General features: G+C 42.7%; 1 protein-coding gene across 1 annotated transcript in view; it reads right to left on the reverse strand.

Annotated features, from left to right (window-relative positions):
- The window catches only part of LOC120935696, a 98,900-nt gene that overhangs the window by 33,729 nt on the left and 47,077 nt on the right, over window positions 1-18,094 (reverse strand). The window contains exons 5-7 of the mRNA XM_040347749.1: window positions 14,063-14,204; window positions 10,684-10,809; window positions 9,769-9,890 (exon numbers count right to left, since the gene is read on the reverse strand). Coding sequence (XP_040203683.1) covers window positions 9,769-9,890; window positions 10,684-10,809; window positions 14,063-14,204 — 390 coding nt within the window. The remainder of the gene's footprint in view (window positions 1-9,768; window positions 9,891-10,683; window positions 10,810-14,062; window positions 14,205-18,094) is intronic.

The raw sequence follows: 18,094 nt of genomic DNA on the forward strand, positions 1-18,094 counted from the left end.
CATGTTTTCCAGCCTGGAGGAAAGATGTGAGGTCTTATTGATCCCGCATCTCTCCATAAAGAGGACCTGTCACAATAGATTCCTATTACAAGGGATGTTTACATTCCTTGTAATAGGAATAAAAGTGCTAAAAAAAAAAAATGTAAAAATGCCCCTGTCCCTGGTAGCTCGCGCTCAGAAGTGAACACACATACGTAAACACCATTCAAACCACACATGTGAGGTATCGCCGCGTGCGTTAGAGCATGTGCAACAATTCTCTGTAACTCTAAACTGGTAACCTGTAAACATTTTTAAAGTGTCGCCTATAGAGATTTTCAAGTACCGAAGTTTGGCACCATTCCATGAGTGTGCACAATTTTAAAGCGTGACAAGTTGGGTATCTATTTACTCGACGTAACATCATCTTTCAGATTTTACAAAATATTGAGCTAATTTTTAATTCATGAAAAATTATTGCACAAATACCGTACGAGATAAAAAGTTGCAATGAGCGCCATTTTATTCCCTAGGGTGTCTGCTATTTTGTAATTTGTAATTTTCTAGCAAAACAATTATGATTTTTACATGAAGGAGAGAAGTGCCCGAATAGGTTTTGAGGTGGTTAATAAGGTGGTGGGTGCCACATGTTAGCCGAGTATTGAAATCATGCGCTAGAATCGTCTTGTTTGCAGCAATAGCTTTGCTTTTATAGAGGATTACAGAACATGTCTTACAGCATGCCTTTATCAGGGAACAGGAAGAGAACACAAAAAATACACAGTGAGGAAAGACAAACACTTCCTCTCATTACATTACCATGTTTAGACAGGTACAATGCATATATATAGTTCACAGTATAAAAAGTTACTATTCTGTTCTTCCAACACCACAGAAGGATTCTTCACTCTGGTGGTGGAATTGTCTGGTGGTGGAATACTTTATAAACTGTGATTTATTTGCTGAACTTGGTAAAAGAATAAAATAGGTAGTTGAAGAGGTGGAAGGGTAACAGGTAATAGGTTCTTTCAGCAACACAGCTTTCGTCGCCACTCTAGCCAGAGTGGGTATTGCACACCCAGATAGGCCTCTCTCACTAGCCAAGCAGCCAGGATAGCACACGGAATATGGTACAGTCTCTGCCACAAATTTTCCCACAGATGGAGGTATGTTCGGTCCAAAATCCTCTCAACACAGGATTCAGCACCCGGATCTCTCCAGATTAACTTTTTGTAAACATAGAACTGACAGGCGACCATCATTCAGCCTTTCAGTAATAGTGCATCCTTCGATGAAGTTCAAGGCCTCTCCTGATATACCAGCCTCTTGCTCGGTGCTCTCCAAGATAGGTTCTTCATCAAGTGGCTTCCTTCCTCCAAGACGGATAGAATAGAACCACTCTGCAAACGTAGACCCAGTCTGACTACCGGGCCTACTTAGTAGATCACAACCCCCGACCAATGTGTTCCCGGAGCCAGGAACACATGAACACGCACCCACGGCCAGGAGGGCCACTCATGGGGGGTGGTGGGATGACAGACTCAGGATCGACGACGGTCCAATGGTGTCTGTCCCTTAAGTACTCCTCCCCAGCATGTAAAGCGGGACGATCAACTCCCTCTGATTGGCTGCCGAAGGGAACACCCAAAACACCTTAACCTGACTGCTGCCACCCTTGGCCTGGGGTGGACCTGCCCAGCCATTGTCGATTACTGGAAGGAGATATTACGGGTCATTATGCAGATCACCACTATATCGCTTCAACCCTCTATAGCAGTGTGTATATTAGGTCTCATAGAACAACTGATTCCCACTGTGGCAGATCGCACTCTGGTCGGGTTGCTTCTCTTTTATGCCCGCAAGGCCATAGCCCTTAGCTGGTGTAAACCTACCCCCCCTCCTCTCTCCCTGTGGAAGCAATTGGTCAACAACAGCCTGCCTCTTTACAAAGATTGCTATGCTAATAGGGGTTGCCCTCAAAAATATGATAAGGTTTGGTCCAAATGGCTGGCGGATCCCTCCACAGCCACAGACCCAAACTCCACTTAATTCTTTGTTCCCTGCTGTATAGGATTCTACGACTGTAGTATATCATGTGTCTCTGAGCTGCAGGGGTTTTTTGTCCCCTTCTTTTTATTTATTTTTTCCGGAGTTGTCCTTTTACCCATGAATGATGGCCCGCTGAGACCATTGTGATGACTTGAGCTCCCCACCTTATTTTATGTAACCAGATTGCCTCGAATCATATTTCGGTATGTGCCTTAGCCAATATTTGTCATGACCAATGTCTTGTTTTCTTTTTTTGTTGAATGTTTTAAAATTCAATAAACAGATTTACAAAAAAAAAAAAAAACCCTGAAGACAAAGAACGGAAAATTGTATACTCACCTTTTCGTAATTTTCCTTCCCTGACGCATCTTCATGGCAGCACACACTGGGTTGTGACTCTGCCCCCACAACCTGACAGGATTGGTTAGCTATAAATTTGAAGGGCAGACGCCCCACACCATTTTCTGTATATATCATCATAAAAAACTTGGGTGGGCATCTGTGTGCTGCCATGAAGATACGTCAGGAAAGGAAAATTACGGAAAGGTGAGTATACAATTTTCCGTTTTCCTGACGCATTCATGGCAGCACACACTGGGAAATAACTTGCCAGTCGGGAGGGTGAAAGAAAAAAATTATATTTATTCCTTATAGCGCTGAGGAATTGTCTCTAATAACGGATCGGCCAAAGTCGGCAGTAGCCAAGTGAGCAGAATCCACTCTGTAGTGAGAAATGAAGGTGTGTCGGGAACAGTGAATGAAATAAATGATGGTGACTGCGCTGTGTGAGGAAGTGGAAAGAGCAGATGCACAGGGAAGTGAAAAGCAAAAACCCACCACTGAGTAAGGTAAAAAAGGCAAATGACACAAATAAAGTCTTAAAACCCACCACTGAGTAATCGCTAAAACCAGTGGGGGTGGGAGGTCTGTGGGTCAGTAATGGTGAACAGCAATAGGCATAAATTAAATATTAACATACACTATAATTAAATTAAATAGTGAACATCACAAACATGAGAAGCATGTAAATCCAAACAGCTTAGTAGATGTGGATAGTGCCAGAAAGTTCAAATATAACACAATCCGTGCTCGTGTTCCTCCCGTTAGGGACAGTAAGTACCAGACCCCACACATCCTAACGGGAGGAACACGAGCACGGCGCTCGTTTTGTTTGGAAACACCTTACCACTGGAAATGTGAGTTGTTTTACCCTTTCTTTTATATTAAACCTTTTATGCGGAGCTGCACCATTGCCTTCCTCTTGTTTTTTGTTTACATACCCCTCCGAGCACCCAACACCCAGTGGATGCCTAGGTGGTAACGAAAGATAGAGGAAGTGCACCTATCAAGACGGATCGCACAAACTCGCCGTTCGTAGGAGGATAGGCCCACTGCTATAGTCCTCCATGTGAGTGCATGTGCATGTGATATATTATCTTCCATACCTGCAGTCACAGTATTATGCCATATCTGCCCTTGTCTTTCACTTTCAACATGACCATTTGATGTGGAGATTTTGATGTCACCTCTACCCTGCTGAGCCTGTGAACATACAGTGTTTAATTGGTTTTAGGCTGTTCGTGCTATGGCCTGGAGGTGAGCCTTTTACACCACTAGAGGTGTGCGCACCGAAGTCTGCTCTTCTACCACGGGATACCCCCTTGGGCCTCTATTATCGTTCACAGTGCACTTTAAGACTTTATTTGTGTTATTTGAATTTTTTACCTTATTACGGTCCCACATCTTCCCTCTTCTGGGACTTCTGGGACTCCACCTGGAGTGTGTTATATTTGAACTTTCTGGCACCATTCACATCAATTAAGCTGTTTGGATTTACATGCTTCTCATGTTTGTGATGTTCACTATTTAATTTAATTATAGTGTATGTTAATATCTAATTTATGCTTATTGCTGTTCACCATTACTGACCCACAGACCTCCCACCCCCACTGGTTTTAGCGATTACTCAGTGGTGGGTTTAAGACTTTATTTGTGTTATTTGACTTTTTTACCTTATTACGGTCCCACATCTTCCCTCTTCTGGGACTTCTGGGACTCCACCTGGATTGTGTTTAATTTGAACTTTCTGGCACCATGCACATCAACTAAGCTGTTTGGATTTACATGCTTTCCATGTTTGTGATGTTCACTATTTAATTTAATTATAGTATATGTTAATATTTAATTTTCTCCTTTATACCAAACCCCATGTTTGTTGTTACGTTTATCTTGGAGATGATTAGTGGGAGTTTGGGAATATAGGAAGACCCCACCCTACCTCTAGTGGGAATCTGGAACTGCAGGAGGACATCTCCATTTATTAGCGATAGAGGGTTCACAATATCTGGCAAGCACCCCTATTAACCACCTTAATACCGCTGGACGTCATATGTTGTCATGGACCTTAGGGGGGGATATCTGAATGATGCCTGCAGCTACAGAAATACTTATTTTCAGCCGGCGATTCTGCACACCATATGAATGATCATAGCGGCAGTTCCGCCGCTTGATCGTTCTTTTAGGCGACCGTGCCATCGGGGGCCCAGAAAACAAATCGGCCGACGCCAGATGACAAAGATAGAGATGACAGGTGACCAGATGGTCACCGGTCATCTCTATGACCGTCAGAGGCCCAGGGGTGACATTATGACATCACGCCCGGGTACCCCGGAAGTAAACAAAGCTGTCAGCATGAGATCAGTGAATTTTTTTTTTTCCAATCTCATGTTTTCCAGCCTGGAGGAAAGATGTGAGGTCTTATTGATCCCGCATCTCTCCATAAAGAGGACCTGTCACAATAGATTCCTATTACAAGGGATGTTTACATTCCTTGTAATAGGAATAAAAGTGCTAAAAAAAAAAAATGTAAAAATGCCCCTGTCCCTGGTAGCTCGCGCTCAGAAGTGAACACACATACGTAAACACCATTCAAACCACACATGTGAGGTATCGCCGCGTGCGTTAGAGCATGTGCAACAATTCTCTGTAACTCTAAACTGGTAACCTGTAAACATTTTTAAAGTGTCGCCTATAGAGATTTTCAAGTACCGAAGTTTGGCACCATTCCATGAGTGTGCACAATTTTAAAGCGTGACAAGTTGGGTATCTATTTACTCGACGTAACATCATCTTTCAGATTTTACAAAAAATTGAGCTAATTTTTAATTCATGAAAAATTATTGCACAAATACCGTACGAGATAAAAAGTTGCAATGAGCGCCATTTTATTCCCTAGGGTGTCTGCTATTTTGTAATTTGTAATTTTCTAGCAAAACAATTATGATTTTTACATGAAGGAGAGAAGTGCCCGAATAGGTTTTGAGGTGGTTAATAAGGTGGTGGGTGCCACATGTTAGCCGAGTATTGAAATCATGCGCTAGAATCGTCTTGTTTGCAGCAATAGCTTTGCTTTTATAGAGGATTACAGAACATGTCTTACAGCATGCCTTTATCAGGGAACAGGAAGAGAACACAAAAAATACACAGTGAGGAAAGACAAACACTTCCTCTCATTACATTACCATGTTTAGACAGGTACAATGCATATATATAGTTCACAGTATAAAAAGTTACTATTCTGTTCTTCCAACACCACAGAAGGATTCTTCACTCTGGTGGTGGAATTGTCTGGTGGTGGAATACTTTATAAACTGTGATTTATTTGCTGAACTTGGTAAAAGAATAAAATAGGTAGTTGAAGAGGTGGAAGGGTAACAGGTAATAGGTTCTTTCAGCAACACAGCTTTCGTCGCCACTCTAGCCAGAGTGGGTATTGCACACCCAGATAGGCCTCTCTCACTAGCCAAGCAGCCAGGATAGCACACGGAATATGGTACAGTCTCTGCCACAAATTTTCCCACAGATGGAGGTATGTTCGGTCCAAAATCCTCTCAACACAGGATTCAGCACCCGGATCTCTCCAGATTAACTTTTTGTAAACATAGAACTGACAGGCGACCATCATTCAGCCTTTCAGTAATAGTGCATCCTTCGATGAAGTTCAAGGCCTCTCCTGATATACCAGCCTCTTGCTCGGTGCTCTCCAAGATAGGTTCTTCATCAAGTGGCTTCCTTCCTCCAAGACGGATAGAATAGAACCACTCTGCAAACGTAGACCCAGTCTGACTACCGGGCCTACTTAGTAGATCACAACCCCCGACCAATGTGTTCCCGGAGCCAGGAACACATGAACACGCACCCACGGCCAGGAGGGCCACTCATGGGGGGTGGTGGGATGACAGACTCAGGATCGACGACGGTCCAATGGTGTCTGTCCCTTAAGTACTCCTCCCCAGCATGTAAAGCGGGACGATCAACTCCCTCTGATTGGCTGCCGAAGGGAACACCCAAAACACCTTAACCTGACTGCTGCCACCCTTGGCCTGGGGTGGTAACGGCACCCCAGACAACAATAGTGGTCACTCACAGTACAGCCATGGCTGGAACAGAGGCCCAAATTTGGAAAGAATCATACGGTCTGAGTCAACTAACTCTCAGACTACCCTCTAAATTTAAAGTAGCGCTGGCTAAAAAGTAGCAGGCCGCTTTATTTATATCACGTGGTTAGTCGCTGCTGTTATTCATCTATTACAGATTTTGGCGTGATTTCTGAATTGTACTGTATCTCTCTAGGATGCCACTGTCTCTTCACATCATAAAATAAGTGTATTTTATTAGAAATTTTGCTGCAGTTTAATCCTTCAAAATCCCCTAGCTCTCAAGAAGCACTTCACAGTAGCAATCTGTAGTCCCATTTTATCAAAGATTAAATGAATATTAGGTGTCAGACTTTGATGAAGGTATCTGTTTTGTAGTCTAATGTCCATAAAGTAGTTTTTAGTCTTTAGGCTGCGGGCCTAAAGACTTGATTCTGGGAAAGTGGGATGCCTGCTGATTTGTCTGTGTGTCAGATGAGCTGTCGTGGATGGGATGGAAGGTCGTAAACGGTGGTGACCGATTATATATATATATATATATATATATATATATATATATATATATTTATATTGTTTGGGGGTTCTGAGTAATTTTCTAGTAAAAAAATTATGATTTTTATTTACATAAAGGAGAGAAGTGCCAGAATAGCGGTAGTTAATGCATAGGATGCATTAAGGTGAAAAAAAACAAGGGTTTACAACCCCCTTTATGGTTGGGTTAGGTACAAAGCGACTAATTTTCACAGGTTGCTAGATAAGGGAATTTAACCATTCCCTGAGCTACTGCTGACATATCAGTTTCCATCAGCGGAGTAGATTAAGCACCAATCCCGCTTATGCAGTATGCTGTATATCCTATTAGCTTTCCTCACCTTTTTTCAGCTTCCAACAAATGAGGTGTGACAATTTAATTCTCAGAAACCTTAAACACCTCTTCATTCTTCCAAGAATCGGCTGAACACAAGGGGCCAGATTCACAGATATCTGCGGCGGCGTAATGTATCGTCTTTACGTTACACCGCCGCAAGTTTTCTGCGCAAGTGCCTGATTCACCAAGCACTTGCGTGTAAACTTACGGCGGTGTAACGTAAAGCCGTCCGGCGCAAGCTCGCCTAATTCAAATGGGGCGTGTACCATTTAAATTAGGCGCGTTCCCGCGCCGAACGTTCTGTGCATGCTCCGTGTGAAAATTTCCCGACGTGCTTTGTGTGAAATTACGGCGCCCCGACGTATTTTTTGAACGGCGATGTGAGTTACGTCGTTTCGTATTCCCGGACATCTTACGGAAAAAAAAAAAAATTGAAATTCAACGCGGGAACGACGGCCATACTTTAACATGGCTGTTCTAAATGTAAGCCATGAAAAAGTAGGCTTATGTTTGCGACGGGAAAAACCGACTAGCGACGATGTAAGAGAATGCGACGAACGCGCGTACCTTCGTGGATCGCCGTAATCAGCTAATTTGCATACCCGATGCTGGAAAGCGGCGCGAACTCCACCCAGCGGGTGCCGGAGAATTACACCTACGTTCCCAAGGCGTACGAAGCCGTAGCCTGTCGGATCTTAGCCAAAAGCCGTCGTATCTTTGTTTGTGAATTACAAATAAAGATACGACGCCGCAAATTTGAAAGTACGCCGGAGTATCAGCAGATACTCCGGCATACTTTTTCTGTGAATCTGGCCCAAGGTTTTTTCTGATCTTCTGTTTAAGGCGCCATCTTTGCAGAAATCTTTCTCATTCCCAAATCTTCCATTAGAATCTGCTACATGGTTTTCCTGTTCTTGTTCAATTCCTATGCCATCATTCGCACACTCAAGCTTTGATCTGCACATATGAGGGTTCACAGTCTGTCCACATTGGCATCTGTCATTTGTGTTTTTTTTCTGTCATTTGTGCCTATGCCATTCAAAAACACTTGATTTCTTCAAGGAATGTTCACCATGTTGTAACAGCTAAAGTTTCACTTTTGCCAATTTTCACTGTCACTTATTTTCCACCAACAGTGTAACGCACACATGTTATTTCTTCTACTGCTCCCCATAGAATAAGTCAACTTGTCTGCGACCCGGGCGAGTTAGAACGAACATGTCAGACCACCCTCGAGTGTAAATGGCATATCATAGTGCTATGTTGTGGGCATGCCAGGAATCTAATTGTCACACCTCATATACCCAAAAATGGCACAAAGATTTGAGGAAATCTATAGAGGAGGAGAAATGGAGCCATATCTGAAAAACAAAGAAGTATAGTTCCTGTAATGTATTGGCCATTGAAGCTAACTACACGGATATAATGAGTCAGGGTTACACATTATGAACCTGTGTATTGTCCCTCGTGTTTCTGCTTATGCAGACAGTTAGGTACTTTTTATCATATTTGGTGGTCTTGTCCAGGGCCCAACCATTCTTTTTTTTTTTTTTAAAGTGTATTTTGTGCGTGTACTCGACAGAGGAGCCGGACTGCAGGAGTTGGGAGTAGGCAGGCCTCCCCCAAAGGCAATCTGACATCTTTCTCCATGCCCAATGGCAATGGCGGGTGTGTGAGGGGGTCCTCCCACACAGCCGGCCCTACCTGCTCCGTTTTGAAGCCCAACGGGGCAGAGGGACTCCCTATAAGGGAGTGAGAGGATTTGCCTGCTCAACCAGCCCCGTTAGTCCTTCGCCTCTCTTTTTAGAGACCGCATGGTCAAAGTGCGTGCATGTTAACCCAATTTCGAGTGCGTGTAAGTGTGGTGGTTTTTGTGGGAGGGGGGTGGGCATACTAAGCGCAGGCTTACCTCGCATAGCACACCCACCGGGAGCCGGGCTGAGACCACCAAACTCAATTGACATGTAGCCGAGACCGGGATCTGAACCCCTAGCTGCAGAGGTGAATGGCTTGTCAGCGCAGTGCCAATCGTGTTGAGCAGCTCCTCTGGGCCCAACCATTCTGAACTAACATCTTCTCACTCCTTATTAAGCTTATGGGATAATCAATCCCCCAAACACCCAAAGTGGGACCCTCGCTCCTGCGACCCAGTTAACTATGTTGGTAGGCAAGTGCCTTCTCACCACATGAGACCCCGCCTTGCCGGTGTCCTCAGCCCAGGCTGTGCATTGTACTTTGAGTACAGTGGCCTTGTGGGTAATGTAGTCTCAAAAAATAAATAAATTAGATAGTATTTCCATAGAGTCTTTAATGAAAAATTCTGGAATATAAACTAAAACACATATAAAACTGCACACATTCGTATTAGTTCATAAATATGCCTATAAATCATTGTATTTTTTTTTAAACACGAGTGTTGATATTTCTTTTTCACATCAGCTGAAAAGAATTTTGGTTACAGTGTTTACATATGTTGCATCAGCAATAGGCTTTCTTTTGCTTCCTGGGGACAAAAACTTCTCAATCGTTGGGACTGAAGATATTCTTGCTTTGAAAGCCTATAGAAGAAGCAATGTAAGTATATTAAAACCCATTCATATAAATTAAATAGTTTAAATAGGATAACAAAGAAAGTATAAAAAAAAATTAGCTTTGTAAACACAAAGGTAATACGTTAATATCCTGGGATTCCTTGAAGACCACTGGAAGCATAATGCATGGTTGATATTCAGCTGTGATGTTCATGTAGTACATATTGAACAAATAATGGAAAACAACCACTTTGGAATGGTGTAATTGACAAGACGTAGTTTTCCTGTCAGCTGAACATTTTTCATCAATCATAATACAAAATGATTCATCACACGGTTCGTGTCCCCCGTCCTCCCCTTAGCCATTATAGTTAAAATAAAGTGATTGTAAAGGCAGAAGGTTTTTATCTTAATGCATACTATGAAGAGGGACCCAAGAAGAGGAGTTTCTCGGCTGCTCTGTGCAAAACCACTGCACAGAGCAGGCAAGTATAACATGTTTGTTTTTTCTATCTCTCTAAAAATAACAAACAGACTTTACAATCACTTTAAACCTCAGATGCAGTAGGGCCCCACTGTTTGCCTGCTCCAGATATTTTCCATTACATTTCCCCCTAATGACTGTGTTACAGTATGCAGGTATGGCTACATGTTCTATAGAGATAAATAGAAGAGCAAAGTTGGGCACTTTCATTTCCTGTGTCATTATCGCCTACATTATCACAGTGGCAGGGTACCATCACAAGGGTTTTTCATAAGGTAATCTATACTTTAAATATAAATAGCACAACTTACACATAAAGCATGTCATTTTTTTTACCTGTAAATTAGGAAAGTTTTGCAGGATAGTAGGATGTAGTTCTTCCACTGCTAAAATGACTTCCAGGAGCTGCACATCTGCTATACTAAATTGTTTTCCAACTAAATATTCCTGGTTTTCCAAAGCCTAAACAAATAAAATAGGATTCGTTACACAAAAAAAAAAAAAAATGTAAATGTAATCAGAGAATGTCATGTAAAGAGAGCTTGCAAAATGTTGCCCCAATTTTCCCACTGTATAGCAACCAAGTTACTGTTCTATGATCGGACAACATCTTCTTATAATCAGGGAAAAGGGCACCAGTTGAAGTGTTAGGTGTTGAAGGCAGTCACTAAAATATATATTTTTTCTCTGTGTGCTGGATATACTATACCTTGACCTGCCATGAGGTAAAGAGTTTTTCCCTGTTCTAAAGAACGTGAACCCTGGACAGGGTTAGAGTTCCCCCGGGAATTCCTATGGGGATGCCTAAGAAACGGATCTGTGGAAATGTAGCAGTCATTTCTAAGAACAATCAACCAAGTTGATTACCTTGAAGTGGAACTAAACCCACTGATTGAACCATTTTCCAAAACAGTTACGTTCAAAGCATGTCGTGAATGACAACCATCCCAGTTGCTTGTGCTCTCAACTTGACTATCAAGTCATTAAATGGCTGGTGTCATAATTGATCATATGTGCAGCACCAAGGCAACTGCAGATTAAACAGAGGCCAAGATGGCAACCTCCTTGGCTGCAAAGGACAGGAGGGTTTAGTTCCACATTCATTTTTTTTCAGCTGCTTGTATGACCCAAAGATCTAGATGCTATGTACTACATTGACATTTCAGCAAAGTGTATCCATTCCTCATATCCAGCTGTTCCAATATAGAGTTTATGTTGTGAGAAGTGAATAGAGTGCCAGTTGGGGGATCAAAGCTGGGCAAGAAGTAAAGGTGTTTAGCAGCCAAAGAGAAGTAGCTATCAAAGAGGACAATACACCTCTCACTTTGGAAAAGAAGGGAAGAGGCTTCCCATGATGTGCAATGAAATCAATGGGTGAAAACTGTTCCGTGTCTCATGCCCCGTACACACGACTGGTTTTCCCGACGGGAAAACTGCTATGTTTGCTTTTTTCGGGAAAACCGGCCGTGTGTATGCTCCATAGCAGTTTTCCCGACGAGAAAACTGCCCGCAAAAATAAAAAATAGAACCAGCTCTCTTTTTGCCCGGCCTGAACGTCTTGGGAGTGGGTGGACATGGCCTTCTGGCTTAGTTCGCCTGCTCTCATGGGGTCTCCCTTCGGGGGAGCCCCACCTAGTACTGGGAGGGTTCTGTTTCGGCAGTCCCTCCGAGGAAGTTGGGTCCGTGTCGGCTTCGGTTGCTCGGACCACAGTACCTCAGTCCCCGTCTGGAGCCTAACGCCCCGGGGGATCAGGGTTTGGGTCCCTCTTCACAGGAGGACCACTTGACGTTGCACCCGTCTGCACGTTTTTGTGAACACTCTTTATGTGTGTGCACATTTTTTCTGCACCGGGTGGAGTTTTTTGGGTGTGTTCACACGCCATAGGCTTTTAAAAAAAAAAATATATATATATTTTCATGTGACAACCCTGAAGAAATGACACTTTGCTACAATGTAAAGTAGTGAGTGTACAGCTTGTATAACAGTGTAAATTTGCTGTCCCCTCAAAATAACTCAACACACAGCCATTCGTGTCTATACCTCTGGCAATAAAAGGGAGTACACCCCTAAGTGAAAATGTCCAAACTGATCCCAATTAGCCTTTTGCCCTCCCCGGTGTCATGCAACTCATTAGTGTTATAAGGTCTCAGGTGTGAATGGACAATAGGTATGTTAAATTTGGTGTTGTCACTCTCACTCTCTCATACTGGTCACTGGAAGTTCAACAAAGCACCTCATGGCTAAGAACTCTCTGAGGATCTGTAAAAAACAATTGTTGCTCTACATAAGGTGGCCTAGGCTATAAGAAGATTGCCAAGATCCTGAAACTGAGCTGCAGCATGGTGGTCAAGACCAGACAAACACTGGTTTAACAGGACAGGTTCCACTCAGAACAGGCCTCGCCATGGTTGACCAAAGAAGTTGAGTGCACGTGCTCAGCGTCATATCCAGAGGTTGTATTTGGGAAATAGACGTATGAGTGCTGTCAGCATTGCTACAGCGGTTGAAGGGGTGGGGGGGAGGGTCAGCCTATCAGTGCTTAGACCCTACGCCGCACAATGCATCAAATTGGTCTCCGTGGTTGTCGTCCCAGAAGGAAGCCTCTTCTAAAGATGATGCACAAGAAAGCCTTCAAAATGTTTGCTGAAGACAAGCAGACTAAGGACATGGATTACTGGAACCATGTATTGTGGTGTGATGAGACCAAGATAAACATTTTTGGTTCAGATGGTGTCAAGCGTGTGTGGCGGCAAACATGTGAGGAGTACAAAGACAAATGTGTGTTGCCTACAGTCAGGCATGGTGGTGGGAGTGTCATGGTCTGGGGATCTACATGCCAACATGTACTGTGACATACTGAAGCAGAGCATGATCCCCTGCCTTCGGAGACTGGATCGCAGGGCAGTATTCCACCATGATAACGACCCCAAACACACCTCCAAGACGGCCTTGGTAAAAGAAGCTAAAGGGTAAAGGTGACGGACAGGCCAGGCATGTCTCCAGACCTAAACCCTATTGGGTATCTCTGTGGGGCATTCTCAAAATGGAAGGTGGAGAAGTGCAAGGTCTCCAACATCCACCAGCTCTGTGATGTCGTCATGGAGAAGTAGAAGAGGACTCCAGTGGAGCTCTGATGTACTCCATGCCCAAGGGGGTTAAGGCAGGGCTGGAAAATAATGGTGGCCACAGAACATAGTGACACTTTGGGCCCAATTTGGAAATTTTCACCTAGGGGTGTACTCACTTTTGTTGCCAGCGGTTTAGACATTAATGGCTGTGTGTTGAGTTATTTTGAAGGGACAGAAAATGTACACTGTTATTCAAGCTGTACTCTCACTACTTTACATTGTAGCAAAGTGTCATTTCTTCAGTGTTGTCACATGAAAAGATCTAATAAAATATTTACAAAAAATGTCACTTTTGTGAGCTACTGTGCATCTAGGCAAGATGCCAAAACTTGCATAAAAGTGCCAGTGCTCCCCTACGAAATGGGTAGAAAACGAAACCACCTCCGATTTGTTAAAAATGGATATGCTGCAAAGTTAATGAAGCGTTCTTGAGGTTCTGTGTTGACTATGGTAACAGATAGGAGTGTTTACCAACCCACGGAACATGAGGGTGTAGGCAGTGTGTAGGGATGGGGACAGGTTTTATCCTGATTCATAATACATTATGGACAGGCTAGACCATTGTTAAAAATAAAATAAATCATACCTTTTCATAAACTGGAAAATATCTGTTCAAAGCTCTTTGTTTAACACGGTCCAGTTGTTTATTCTGTTCAGGTTCAGCCATAAAGAATGATGGTATAACCAATCCCATTAGGTCTGTTGCCCCCTCGGTATACATATCAATGCTGGAACACAAGAAAATGCACAGTAATTATCACTTATACCAATGTACCCCTCTCTAAGTACAGCCTTTCTTAATACTGAGTCACATTAGAACCCTATTTTCCCGAAATATCGCATGCGATCCTAAAACTGTCAATTCACTATGGGCTTGATTCACTAAAGCAGATCTCATGCGATATTTAGGTATCAGGACACATTTTCCCTAAATATCACATGCATGTTTTGCTGTATTTGCCACAATAAAAGTAAACACTTGGTAAATACCACATGAAATGGTTTTAAACTCAATTCACAGAAGGAAATAAATAAATGCATGCAGTAAAAAAATAAATAAAACACTTCCCACCAATGCTATAGTGAAAGACAGCTACAGCAGAGGCTTACTTTGCAGGGAGGGAGTCATATGACGTCCTCCCGTGATCGCGCGGCATGTGGGTGGCACACTCTGAGATTGTGAAAAAGGGGAAAATACTGCGCTGAACCCAGAAAACAAAAGGTGAAACAGCTAACACTCAAACAAAGTCTAGAGTAAAGTGGGAAAAATTGCTTTTATATTCAACGTTGTGATCACTTTTTACCCATTTTTACATCGGTCATGTGAAATGATATGTACGGTATTTTAAATAAACCGTTTTTTGGTTGATCTGCATCATATGGAGCTATTTTTATATTCTATCCTCGGTTGATATCGTTGGTGAGAACATCTATCATCATCACTGGCCCATGGATCGACCCTCTTGCCGGCTTTGCCATAGCTGTCAACTCGTACTTCATCTTTGCAGCCCTGGGGCACTAGGAACTAAGGATCCAGAGACTTACTGCCGTACGGTACGTGTGACCACCTTATTCGGTAAGTGTACCCAAGCTTCTTTGAGAGTCTGCTGGAGTGACCAGAAGTCTCTGAATAGCTCATTTTGTTATAGGTCGTCAATTGCATCCTGAAGTGAACGTCCTCCTTTGTCTCATTGGACTTCGGTGTCTGTTGCTTGTGGAGTTTTCCATTTTTCGTAATTATAGTGGACTTCTCATTCACTTATATATTTGAGTGTATATATTGTGCACTGATTTTCACAAATTTATTGTATTATAATGGTGTAATTTTTCCCCATTATTCCATTTTCTTAATATTGTGTGTTTTAGTGGTGCAATACCATTTGTTCATATTCACTTATTTTGTTTTTACCACTGTGCAATTCTCACCGCACTGCATAGGTCTTCACTTATGTGGTTTCAACATTCAGCGCTCTGAGATTACTGAGTCCTTCTGACTCAGCTGATCACAGATCAGGGTAAAGGGCCAATCACAGCGGCCCATTACCACGTGGTCAGCTTTGACCAATGACAGCTGATCACAATGTAATCAGAAGCCGGTTATTGGCATTCCTTTGCTCACATTGTCAGCGTGAGGAGAGGGGAGCAGATAACCAGCTTCTGTTAATGGAATATCTGCACTGATATCAGTGCAGTCCCACAAGTGCTGACAATCCGTGCTACCTATCAGTGCCACCTACTATTGCCTATCAATGCCCATCAGTGCTCCCTCATTAGTGTGGCATCATCAGAGCACATCAGTGAAGGAGAAAAATTGTCTGTTATAACAAAACAAAAAAAACAGAAAAAAAACAAACTCCTGCGTATGGGTGGATTGTCCAACAATAATTCAGGCTGGGCTCTGATGAAGAGGTCCTTGTCGCCTCGAAACGCGTAAGCCGGCAGTGACACCTCTATCCCCCCTATTCTGGAGTGTGGTTCGGGGGGTATCTACCACATCGTTGTTGACAAGCCTACTTTGTTATCTTTTTTGTGAGTAGTTTTCCATTTTTATACTATTTTATTAAACTGTCAACTGTAACACACTAGGCTGGTGCGCTTTTCTTTCTCTTCTTGTTTCGTCTGTTATAACAAATTATGAAGAAAAGAAAGCTCGATTTGTGTGAAAAAAATAAAATAAAAATGTCATATGGGTACAGTGTTGCATGACAGTGCAACTGTAATTTAAAGCGGATGTCCGGCCAAAAAAAAATATTAAAAGCCAGCAGCTACAAATACTGCAGCTGCTGACTTTTAATATTAGGACACTTACCTGTCCTGGAGTCCAGCGCCGTCGGCAGTAGAGGACGAGCGATCGCTCGTCACTCTGCTGCCCCCCCCACCATCCACTGTGAGGGAACCAGGAAGTGAAGCGCTCCGGCTTCACTGCCTGGTTCCCTACGGCGCATGCGTGAGTCGCGCTGCACCCGCCGATTGGCTCCCGCTGTGTGCTGGGAGCCGAGTGTTCCCAGCACACAACGGGGGGGCGACGGGATGTGATGCAATGCCCATATTTTGCCCGTGAATGCTGGGCCGGAAGTGGGTGCAAATACCTGTCTTTAGACAGGTATCTGCACCCCCCTCCCCCCTGAAAGGTGTCAAATGTGACACCGGAGGGTTCCAATCAGCGCAAGTTCCACTTTAGGGTGGAGCTCCGCTTTAAAGTGCGACAATGATGAAAGCTGAAAATTGGCCTGGGCAGGAAGGGCGTAAAAGTGCCCAGTAGGTTAAGTAGTGGTTCAGGCATGGGCATGCGGTATCTAAAGAATCTAAAAATATAATAATTTTGAGTAGTCTCTGCCTTTTTATGTATAACTAATGCCGCGTACACACAACCTTTTTTTTTTCGACTTAATTCTTGTCAAGCCTGCCTTGCATACACACAATCGTGAAAAAAAAAATGTACGACGGCAATATAAAGGGGGAAGTTCCATTCGATTGGCGACACCCTTTGGGCTGATTATTTAAATTTCCCTTCTCATAACCTGCTTCGGAGCATGCACGTTTTTTTCCCCGTCCTTAAAGCCTACACACAACCGTTTTTCACGACGTGAAAAACAACGATAAAAAAATAGAGAATGTTCTACATTTTTAATGCCCATTTTTCACGTCTAGAAAAATGCTCTGGAGCCCACACACGGTCATTTTTAATTAAAAAAATAGCATTTTCTTGTCATGAAAAACGGTCGTATGTATGTGGCATAAGGGGAAATTTTTTTTTGGGATAGAGTCCCGTTTTTGTTATCCGTTTCTCTATTAGGGAGATTCACCCTCTCCATTTGTCCCCTTTACCATTATCATTGAAGGTTAAAGTAAAAGGAAATCTCAAATTTTGGGATATCCCCAGAAAAGTAATAGAGGGAAATCTTCCAATGGGGACACAGATGGCAAAAAATAAAAATATAAAACTGACAGGGTCTCTAATTCTTTTCCACTGTATCCATCCCACTGGATATCACTTGAGATAAACCACATGGTTTCATGAGATAAGTACTGCATATTTTGGAAAAATACTAAACGCAGTATTAGAAGCGTTTAATTATTGCCCAAAAAATAACCGCATTTCTTAAAGCGCTAGCTACCACAACATTGTAACTTTATAATTCTAATGATTCTAATGACACATTCTAGTTATTAAATCTACTTTGTTGAATGATAAAGTGCAGTCAAGATCTAATGAAATTGTCTCAAACATACCTATGTATCCTACAACTTCATCCTGATTTAATATTTTTAAAACTTATGTGAGCCCATACAGTTTAGGATTTTTGCACACTACACAAAAAAGTAAATTGTACAATGAGATTGTGACATTATGTGGCCAGCTTTAGGCTGGAATACCTGCCGAGTCACTGACCTGGAAAAAGTATGCAGACCAGGAAAGTCAGAATAATGTCAGGAGAACTCCTAATCAGCATACTTGGTGTGGGGAAAAGACAGCATATTGAAAGCAAAAAGTCAATATGACAATCATCCTTTATAGAAAGAGAAGTCGGCTATATAAATTCTTCCCATAGCAAGAGATTGTGAGCAGCTTTGAATCAGATAGGATTTTTATTAAACATACAGGGCGGTACCCCCG

This window comes from Rana temporaria, chromosome 4, assembly GCF_905171775.1.
Source record: "Rana temporaria chromosome 4, aRanTem1.1, whole genome shotgun sequence".
In the NCBI taxonomy this organism is placed as follows: Eukaryota; Metazoa; Chordata; class Amphibia; order Anura; family Ranidae; genus Rana; species Rana temporaria.